This window comes from Syngnathus typhle, linkage group LG1 (genome assembly GCF_033458585.1).
Source record: "Syngnathus typhle isolate RoL2023-S1 ecotype Sweden linkage group LG1, RoL_Styp_1.0, whole genome shotgun sequence".
Classification (NCBI taxonomy): Eukaryota; Metazoa; Chordata; class Actinopteri; order Syngnathiformes; family Syngnathidae; genus Syngnathus; species Syngnathus typhle.
In genome coordinates, this window is record NC_083738.1 from 14,648,150 (window position 1) to 14,658,640 (window position 10,491).

Genomic DNA, 10,491 nt, shown 5'->3' on the forward strand with positions numbered 1-10,491 from the left:
ATTTTACATAAGGAGGTGGTTACTTCCGGGGAGCGTGTCCAGAAGAGTCCGTCGTCGAAGGTTATAAATGAACTAGCCGAAATTAGGCCGAATACGAGCTACTTTTCAATTGTGCGTTGTTATAAGGGTTTTGATTCACATTTATGATTAAGTAGGATGAAAGCAGTTAAGAAACCTATGAAAGTTTTCGTAACCCGGCAGCTCCCACCAGATGGGATGAAGATTCTGTCAACGTCAGGAATGTATGCATATTTTGATTATGCCTTGTTCGATTTTTTTTTTTTTTTGACAGGATTACCTGTAAATGCATGCCCACTACCCTTTCGCTTTCAAATAGGTTACTGTAGTTTAGCAATCATTTCTAGCCTTCTTCCGATGCGCAAAACAATGCACGTGATATTGCAGTTCATAGTGGAATGATCTGTCATCTTATATTTTTATGGAAACAGGTGTGAAGTTAGTTTGTGGGACTCCGTGGGTCCTGTGCCACGAGCAGAGCTTCTCAAAGGCGTGGAAGGGGCCCACGGCCTTCTGTGTCTGCTGTCAGATAAAATCGATGCTGAGGTTCTAGATGCTGCAGGTACTCTTATTTTTTACCTAAGTCACCAAACTGACTTCATTCAACCAAAGGTTTCGCACTGCTGAATGCTTTCAGTTTTAAGCCGTGCAACATTATTTCCAATGTAATACTTGTTGTAATCATTTGATTGTGTGCAAATAATGTTGGTGTCTCAAAAGATGCAGGCTGTACCAAAAGTCAAAGGTAAAACTTTGCAGTGTCAATTGCTGAGCAAGTTAACATGCTTACACAAACAGTAAAGCCTTCTGTCGGCACAATACATGAAAGGAAATGGAAAAAAGGAAGCGTAGAGTGACTTTTGAGACGCCCTGTAAGTTTCAAATACCAAACCGCTGCCATGTTCTAAATCACAGGACCCAACCTGAAAGTAATCAGCACATTTTCCGTGGGATTCGACCACTTGGCTCTTGATGAAATAAAGAAACGGTCAGAAACTCTGTCGATAAAACAGTCCATTTGCATATAAGAGGAAATTGCTGATCTTGTATTTTGTTTGTTTTTGACAGTGGCATACGTGTCGGCTACACTCCCGACGTCCTGACTGACACTACAGCTGAACTGACTGTTGCCCTTCTTCTGGCTACAGCTCGCAGATTACCTGAAGCAGTGGAAGAAGTGAAAAAGTCTGTCCTAGCAAGTTACTCGAAAGAGTTTGCCTGCATGCATTTTTGAGGATTATACTGACAATTATTATTGAGCAGCGGAAGCTAGCACAAACCGCTGCAAGAAATTCCCTTGAATAGAGAGAGGAATCAGAAACTGTTTTTTACCGCATATTAGATTCCCAAGAATGATTTGTTTGCTCAAGAATTTGTAATGCTTTGTGTTATCATCAAGCAAAAGTAATTTCCTTAATGTTGCATGCCCTCTCTAACCTTGTCTGACAGTGGCGGTTGGAGCTCATGGACGCCGCTCTGGATGTGCGGATACGGCCTATCAGGCAGCACCGTAGGAGTCATCGGACTGGGACGCATTGGTAAGGCTCCCTTCCTTCCATTACTTATCATCCAAATTGCAGGACTGAATGCTGGCTATCGTTCAAGTTTGGACGGGCTGCCTGAACGTTCCGTAATAATTGCGTTCAGGGATGGCGTTTGCCCGGCGCATCATGCCGTTTGGAGTGAAACGGCTGCTCTACACCGGGAGGACAGCCAAAGCTGATGCCGCTGAGTTCAATGGCGAGTTTGGTGAGAGAACAAATGAGGTATCGACATGAAAGATGATTTAGAGCAGAATGGGGGTTCAATACTGTTGGTTTGCGCACACACAAAAATATTTCTCAACAAAATGTGTGGGAATAAACTTTGATCCCCCTTCTGGCCGTTTGTCGCAGTTCCTCTGGACGCACTTTTGACCGAGAGTGACTTCATAGTGGTTTTGTGCTCGCTAACGCCAGAGACCCAGGGCTTGTGCGATAAGGTCTTCTTCAGCAAGATGAAAAACACTGCTGTCTTCGTCAACGCAAGCAGGTAGATCGTAAAGAAAGCATAGACTGTTCCTGAGCGTCGACAGTGAAATATTTCCACGTTATATTTGGAGCGGATTAGGCTGAAGGCTAATTGATGAGACAAAAGATCTCATCTTCAAATTTTCTCACCTGTTTCCATGATAAATGACAAAAAAATGCGTCTTACGTCAGATTTTGTGCGATTTTCCAATGTGTTATTCCTTTGTTGTAGGAATTGTTTAAAGTACCTGTCCGATACTTAGACACGTTTCAATATCACTTCAAACACAATCTGCACAGTAAACACCAGCCTTTGTGCATTGCTTTTTGTACCTTCAGTATAACCGACCGAACGAACTCCTTTGTCTCTCAAGGGGTGCTATCGTGAACCAAGAGGATCTGTACGAGGCTCTGACTAATGGACAAATTACTGCGGCTGGCCTGGATGTAACAACACCCGAGCCAATCCCTACAAACCACCCGCTTCTTACACTCAAAAACTGTGGTAAGCAAAGAGGGTTATAATTAGATGTGTCTATGTCTGCTTCCTCTTATTCTTTCGCACCATGCCTGGCTTTTGCATAGTGGTTTTGCCACACATCGGCAGCGCCACCTACTCCACAAGAGGGGTCATGGCTTCCTTGGCAGCCCGAAACCTGCTGGGGGGTTTGCAAGACACACAAATGCCCAGTGAACTCACCTTCTAGAACCTCTAACTGACCAGCCATCATGCCTTTCAACTGCAACTTGGATGCTGCAGTGAATACATTTTGTGACATCAATGGGAGACCAGATTGAATTGAAATTGAATTGCACATATTCTGAAATTATCTTCATGTTTACGTTGAATGGGAACTTCAATTCCAGTTGGTAGTGTGCATTACTTTATTTTACTGAGAATAAATAATTACAATTAGTTTGAATTTAAAGCTGTTTGTGCCCATTGCAGGCTCTATATGCTTCATTGTCACTGAATTCACATAAGAGATTCAAGAATTTAGTGTCAGTATATACTATCGATTAATTGACAACAAACTGCTTATCAAATTGGCTCGTATTTTAATGATCAAGAAATTGTTTAGTCTTTTCTTAACTAAAGACTCTTCCTACTAACAGCCTTCAAAAGTAACAATCCTCATAATTCTTAAATCAGGCTGCATTCATTCTTTTGTGTTTAATCTGCAGACATCTATTCTTACTTTGGAAAACAATGACAATCTTTCTTGAGTGATATTGTTTAACTTGTTTTTTGAATCACAAAATACCAAATATACAGAAATAATAGGTTCTTAAACAGTTGGGGAAAATGTTTCTTCAAATACATTTTAACACAAATAAAATTATAACCAATTTGTCGATCAAATAATTCTAAAAATATTGGATAATGACCGGACTAGCGAGCATGCAGTGTGTCCTGGAAAGAACTTTTGTCCTTCCAGTTCAAGCAGGCGCAATTCTTGGAGTGCTTGTACAAGTGCGATGACTGGCTGAAGCGTTTGCCACATTTGAGGCAAGGATAAGGCTTTTCTCCCGTGTGGACACGAATATGCTTCTTACAGTCCGCCAAGCTCATGAACGTCTTGCAGCAGATTTTGCAGGCATACTTCTTGTCACCTTCCACCAGAAGCACGTTGACTTCAGACGCTGCTTTCTTGCACTTGGACATCACTTCCTCGGAAGCTCTGGTCAGAGGCGCTTTATCGGGCCCGGCTGATCCGGAGGCTTCGCATACTGGCATCGCTTTGGGGGCGATGCGACGGAAAGTCGTTCCGCTTGATCTCCCGTGTCCCTTCGAGGACCTCTGAGTCTCCAGGCCGGGGAATGTCGTGAAGGAGTTGGGTGGAGGCTGTAGGATGAGTGTGTCGCTAAAAGCCGGAGCCTGAGTGGGAAGACGTTGTTGCAAAGGCAGAGAAGTTACCGGGAAAACCAAAGTTGAATCTGAAGCGTTTGAGTTTTGACACAGTGGACCCGCACCACATGCAGGCGCATCACTGGCGGCAGCCGCATCACTGGTGGCAGCTGTCGTCAGACTCGCGAGACTCGTTTCTTCTTCCAGGTCTCCTATCTCGCCATCATGACCAGGATTCAGGAAGCAGGAAAGGGCCAGTTCAGAAAGGCTGTCAGTCCCCTCACTCTCACGCTCATCTCCACACTCTTTTTCGGGAAGATCTGAGCATAACTGGAATTGGAAACAGCCAATAGCTCCGTTTGCCTTGTTTACTTCTGAGGGTGACGATGGAGAAAGGTCAGGAGATGAGGCGGTCATGTTTTCTTTCTTTATCCTCACTGTCTCCACTTTGAGCTCGCCTTCATCTTTGACTGAAATCTCTCCACCTATGCTGCTGTCTGACTGACTCGGCATCTGAATCTCCTCCGAGTCACTCATGGTTATGCCGTATTTTTCCTCCACCTCATCCAATTGGCCCTCCCAGATGTTTACCGCCGTATTTAAGCGATCTGGAGAGAGCTGCTCCTTTCTTTGCTCCTCGCTGTTGGCTGTGCTTCGGGTTACGATTGGAGAACTTTCTTCATCTCCTGGCGTTCTGCAGGTCCTCTTTCTGTCATTCAGCCTGTCCACATGTGATTTTCTCTTATGCTCAGAGGAATCTTCCCCAGACTGGCTCACCTCTACGCCCTCCTCATCAAGTAGCTCCACAGAGGCTGGATGCTCCTGCCGCTGGACTGACTGCCACCCTTTTGGGGCTGTGGCAGGGAAGTTTTTTCTGGACAGGTGGAGCTTGCAGGCTTTGACCACGGAGTTGAGGTGGAGGTGCGAGGCAGCCAGCAGCACATCCATTACGTTGGAGGCTCTGAGCGACAGAGTGGATGTGTAGATCATGTCCAGCAGGGTGGAGAAGGCCTCGGGGGTCACCACCTCTGGGTCGAGGGCCATTAAACTGGGACCCCTGACTTTGGCAACACTTTTCCCGCATGCATCGTCTGCGCCGTCACCGGAGCTGATGAGAGCTTTGAAGTGGGAGCTGCATGCTGCCAGTATGGCCCGGTGTGCATGGAATTTGTGGCCTCCTACCTCCACCACACAGTCACACATTTGAGCATGTAGCCGCTGGATGTTCAGCTGCTGAAAAATGTGCCGGAAGTGACCTGGAAAGTCCATATTACACGATTCCCTTTCTATGGGAGAGCTTTGAATGTGTCTTTACAGTAAAAACAGGCAAATCTGAATTTAGAGTTTGACAATGTCAGTGTGGTACCATGTTGTGTCAAGACTAGGAAAACTACTGGATGAGATGGAGTGCAATTAAAGGGATGAGGAGGCTGAGAACTTCAACTATAAGGTACCAGTAATAGTTGTTTCCACAGAGTGGACATTTGAATATACGCCTGTTGTGAGTATACTCAGTGAATATATTCACTGTTTTGTTTGAGAACAGACGTTCAGGAATACTTTTCAATGTTTTTTTTAATTGCCTCTATAATGCGGCTTTTTACCGATTGAAGCGGAACGTACAGTCACATCCCTCGCGATAAACGAGGCTACAAATGCTTATGTCTGCGAGGATGTTACTGGCATGACAGCAGGCAGAAATTTACGAAACGTGCTGAAAATAGATATTTGAGTCCTATATAGCTGACCTCCCAGTCACGTCAGACGTGATGTTGATTGTCTGCATCCGAGGCTCAAGCATGTTCTGTGTGGGGGAGTTGCGGGCTTTCAAACCCAATCGATTCGATTCTCGACATGTAGATCATGGCATTGTTTATTCGAGCTGCACAAAATGAGGTCCCAAAACATGCAGGGGCAATCGCGAGCTGTGTCCAAATTCAAAAGCTGCGTCCTCCGAAGACTGTTCCGTTTAGATGACGTCACTTTCGCTGCACGAGATCGCTATCTAATACTGTCCAGATTTGCCACGATTTATGAGGTCCACGGAGGATATATGATAAGGCGTCAAAACTGACGACATGCAACAGAAAAACTTAGCTGGAGATGCGGCCTTCGCGGAGTAGCCTTAGAATTTGGACGCGGACATTGTTTGTCGGCTAAGGGAGCGTCCTCTGTTAATCCAACATGAGTGGAATCCACCAAATTATTCCAACACTGCCATCCAGTGGTCAATTTGTAAAGGCGCAACAAACGTTTGCTGGAACCACTGCACAAAAATGAAATTTTCTACACGGACTGTAATCGCAGAGCAAATTTAGGTATCAAGTTGACGCGATGGCTGATACACACGAAACGGTCCGTAAAAAACAGAAAATGTCCAAAGTTTGGGATCACTTCAGACTTAAAGAATACAACATAGTACAATGCGACCACTGCCAAGCAAAATTGGCGTTCCACAGCAGCACGTCCACCATGATTTCGCATCTGAACCGAAAGCATCCGGTCGTTGTGTCCAGCTCAACAGGGGTCGACGACACTAGGTAAAAAAACCATTTGTAATTTATTTTAATGTATCATCAATATAGACGTTGTATTAATGAACAGCAAAACAGGGCCCATTTCAATGCACAAAATAACTAGTTGTATTATTAAACTTTAATTAGTCCTACGCACAACCACTGACAAATGATTTCCGATGTTTTATTTTGCGTCAACACTAAGATAAGGCTTCATAATAAAGGGCTACAGAAATGAGATTCACTGTTCAGAGGCTGGAAGGATGATCCCAAAACAGAAATGTTTAATTGTTTAGGGCGCCCTCCAAATCAGGGCAGCCTGGCAAATGCCTGTGTTTTCCAAACGCTAAGTCCGAAGTTGTTTAGTAGTCATGGTTATTGCTGCAGATGAATCTAGATCTATATTACCGGGTAGATGTTTACTTTGGAGTACAGGGCTAGTTTACATCACAACATTTGTTATGTATATTACTAAATTGGGTTTATCTCTCTCAGCACATTGGTAGGTCGTCCAGTTCCATCATGCTCTGTTAAGGAAGCTGCCTTGCTAACAGAGAGCATTTTGGACATGCTGGTCACTGATATGCGCCCACTGTCCATGGTGGAGGACAAAGGCTTTAGGAAGATGATCTGGACTTTGAACCCTAAGTACAGCATACCATCAATCACACATTTCATAAGTTTGATGGAGAAGAGGCACCAAGAAATGGCAGAGAAACTGAGAAGTGTCCTCCACAACACGGAGTTTGTTGCACTGACGACAGACGTCTGGACAAGTGTGACGGCAGACGCCTTTCTCGGGGTGACCTGTCACTTCTTGGGGGAAGATTGGGAGATGAAGTCCCTCTACCTAACAACGACACGTCTCGAAGAGAGGCACTCGGCTGCCGATATTGCGGACTGGCTGGAGGAAACCGCTGCCAAATTTAATATTCCATTGCGCAAGGTGAGGGCAGTGGTCCATGACAATGAGGCCAATGTAGCGGGGTCAGCGGGAATTTTGACTGAGAGACATGGCTGGACTTCTGTGATGTGCTCAGGGCACACTCTCAATTTAGTGGTTGAGAGCACGCTGAAAAACAAAGAAGCCATTGCCAATTGTGTGGATTCTGCTCGGTGTCTGGTTGACCATTTTCAGAGAAGTGAACTGGCTTGTACCAAACTTAAAGAAAAGCAGCAACAAATGGGAATGCCGCCACAAACGTTGATTCAGGATGTAAGTAGTCGGTGGAACAGCACATACCACATGCTGTCCAGGCTCCTCGGACAAAGGTGGCCGGTGACCGCGGCGCTTTCCGATCCTGCAGTCACCAAACAGCACCACCGGGATCTAGATCCGGAGCAGTGGAACCTGAGTGAGGAGCTGACTCAGGTCCTCGGCCCATTTGAAGGAGCGACGGAGTTTCTGAGCGGGGAGGAATATGTTACTCTCTCTGCTCTTCCGCAGCTGGTGCACAACCTCAAGAAATCAACGCTGAGCTCAGCATTTAAAACCGCATCAGTCAGGGCCTTCCAAGCTCAAGTGGCCGAACAGATCACAGCGAGATGGCAAAAACTGTTTTTATTTCAACCCGAAGCTCCTAACACTGTCCTCCTGGCTGCTGCTTTGGACCCGAGGTTTAGAAAACTGAAGTTCTTGCCTGCTGAAGATGTGTTCAAAGTCCAGTGTACAATCCAGTCCATGGCACTCGCTGTTAAAAAGCAAGCGAGACAGTCGAATAAAAGCAGACATGAAGCAACCGCCAAAACAAAAGACCGTTTGGGTAGAAAATATGGATCTTTGCTCAAAAGTATTCTGGGATCATCATCGGACTCCAGCAGCAACGAGGAAGAGGATGAGGAGGAGCAGCTAAGTCAAGCGGTGCAGAAGGAGGTCTTGCAATATTTTGGAGAGCAGCCTCTCTCCAAGAAGGAGAATCCACTGCCGTGGTGGAGAACAAACGCACCACGATATCCGACTTTGGCAAAGCTGGCCAAGTCGTTTTTGGGTATCCCAGCGACATCGACGTCCTCAGAGCGCTTGTTCTCCACTGCTGGGAACACAAAGCGAAGAGCAAGCCTTGGGTCGGAGCAAGTCGATATGTTGACTTTTCTCCATTGTAATCATACACTCTTGTAAAAGCTTGCCCGTGCACACACACGCAGGTTTACACGTTCACACAACCCTACCTACCTCACCTGGGTACCTTTTGAAATGTTTTGTGATGCAGCATTTAAGCCTCAATGGCCGGGAAATTTTATTTTAATAGGCACCTTTTCTTTTTTAAAACATTGTTTTAGTTTTTAATTTCAATGATCAAGATCATTTTTCTTCTTTTCACATTTTAAGGTTAATGTCATAAAACATGGGGTGGCACGTTGGTGCACTGGTTAGCTGCAAACCACCTGCTAACGGTTAGCAGGTCGCCTCACAGTTCATTGGTGCAGGGTCTGACCTCTGGCCTTCCTGTGTGGAGTTTGCATGTTTCTCCCATGCTCAGGTGGGTTTCATCCGGGTGCTCCGGATTCCTCCCACATTCCAAAGACAATGGATGTTATAACATCTCATTTTCTTCAATTGAATCGTTTTAGATTTCAGTTTTGCTGCATCACCTCTGAATGTTTTCAACTGCTCATAAGTTGTCTTACACTGTATATTGAATTTGTTTTGAACATGTTTTATAAAGAAGGCATTAAGTCTTTTTTTTCTCCATGTGGCATTTAGTGAATACATTTATTGTCCCAGTTTCTGAATGCAGTCACTTGCTGAAGATATTTTTGTGTAATAATAATCACTCCACATGAATGCTGCGGATATAAAATATCCATATTGTCTCTGAAACCGCCCTTTTTTTTTTGTACTCCACTGCATATTCATAGGTGCTAGTTCAACCCTCTCATGTGGCTACATGGGACAACCAAAAGTGCAAACACAACAGTATTGTGAAACCAGAATTTAAACTTGACATTTAATCCAACATACTTTTTCTTTAATGGCCATTCATGTTTGGTTGAAAAATGAGCACAATAAAAATGGTTAAACAAAATCGAGGGAGTATGAACACAATTAAAGTGGATATGATTCAAGGCGTAAAGACGGGCAGTCGCTGGACATCCTCCATGTCGTGCAGTTGGACAAACGCTGGACATCCGCTACATATCGTGGTCCACACAGCCTCTGACATGGGATCTCCTCGGGATGGAAGGAAGACGCCCCTCTCATATACTGTCCAGCTGCTTCAATACAAATGGAGCTGCGAATAAGTACATATTTCTGATTAGTCAGCTACACAATATTGAGTTATAGTTAAAGGAAATAATAACATTGATATTTCCCCATTTTGTGTTTTCCACATGTGACATTCTCGCAACTCAAACCATATAGAACGCACTCCTCTCATTGGCAGACCTGATCAAGCTGGTCACCACAAAACACCTTTTAACATTTAATTGTATTTCCTCTTTTGGCATTTGAATAATCGCAAAAAGTATGATGTTTACTCTCTTGAATGGTAATTATGAAAAGACCTTTAAATAAGAGGATATAGTTCATCAGTGTTTAACGGTATTCCAATGTCATCTTTGTGGACTCACTTGCTCTCAGGAGAGCGACGTAAATAAGAAAGTTTCGTAAAGATGAGACGACATCTTGGCGCATTTTCTTCCTCATTTCCTCTGGGTCCATTTTTGGTCCGAGCCCTTCCAGTTTAAACATGATAGCCGTGGACTAAATGGATGAAGTTATCCGTTTTGTTTTCAACGTGAGGTTGCTCCGTCTCTGTAGCATGGAAGAAATGCTACGACCCGGAAATGTGTACCGGAAGTAGTTTAGGTCAAGTACGGCGTCCTCGGAGAGACATACTGCACGGAAGCTGCACAAAACGATCTAGAAATAAATTGGGGAATTGATTACTTGTACTTGTAACCTAATGATTTTGTTATCTAGCTGCTGCGGTCAAACCGTGGATGGTGACCAGAAACAACAACAGCACTTATTAGCATCTCCATACGAGCAACCATTCGGTTTTATTACACAACACGAGGAAGAGTCCATTTAATTTCCACAACTCAACAAAATACATTTTATAAATTTTGGCTGAGATAGGCTCCAACATGCCTG

At 44.5% G+C, this 10,491-nt stretch overlaps 4 protein-coding genes across 4 annotated transcripts; 2 read left to right on the forward strand and 2 right to left on the reverse strand.

Moving 5' to 3' along the window:
• Nucleotides 1–4: 4 nt before the first annotated feature.
• On the forward strand, nt 5–2,956 carry grhpra (glyoxylate reductase/hydroxypyruvate reductase a). The gene is made up of 9 exons (XM_061275456.1): nt 5–242; nt 450–580; nt 934–1,006; nt 1,087–1,203; nt 1,468–1,556; nt 1,666–1,767; nt 1,914–2,049; nt 2,402–2,532; nt 2,613–2,956. The coding sequence occupies exons 1-9, from the start codon at nt 157–159 to the stop codon at nt 2,732–2,734; spliced, it is 987 nt and encodes a 328-aa protein (XP_061131440.1). The 5' UTR covers nt 5–156; the 3' UTR covers nt 2,735–2,956.
• A 110-nt stretch (nt 2,957–3,066) lies between these two features.
• On the reverse strand, nt 3,067–5,145 carry LOC133151986 (zinc finger and BTB domain-containing protein 5-like). Its single transcript, XM_061275447.1, has one exon. The coding sequence runs from the start codon at nt 5,143–5,145 to the stop codon at nt 3,421–3,423; it is 1,725 nt and encodes a 574-aa protein (XP_061131431.1). The 3' UTR covers nt 3,067–3,420.
• A 908-nt stretch (nt 5,146–6,053) lies between these two features.
• On the forward strand, nt 6,054–9,089 carry LOC133151977 (E3 SUMO-protein ligase ZBED1-like). The gene is made up of 2 exons (XM_061275435.1): nt 6,054–6,416; nt 6,888–9,089. The coding sequence occupies exons 1-2, from the start codon at nt 6,211–6,213 to the stop codon at nt 8,509–8,511; spliced, it is 1,830 nt and encodes a 609-aa protein (XP_061131419.1). The 5' UTR covers nt 6,054–6,210; the 3' UTR covers nt 8,512–9,089.
• A 237-nt stretch (nt 9,090–9,326) lies between these two features.
• Nucleotides 9,327–10,184, reverse strand: tomm5 (translocase of outer mitochondrial membrane 5 homolog (yeast)). The gene is made up of 2 exons (XM_061275468.1): nt 9,966–10,184; nt 9,327–9,625 (listed from the first exon to the last, which is right to left on the reverse strand). Exons 1-2 carry the CDS (start codon nt 10,084–10,086, stop codon nt 9,591–9,593), a joined length of 156 nt encoding a protein of 51 aa, XP_061131452.1. The 5' UTR covers nt 10,087–10,184; the 3' UTR covers nt 9,327–9,590.
• Nucleotides 10,185–10,491: the final 307 nt, after the last annotated feature.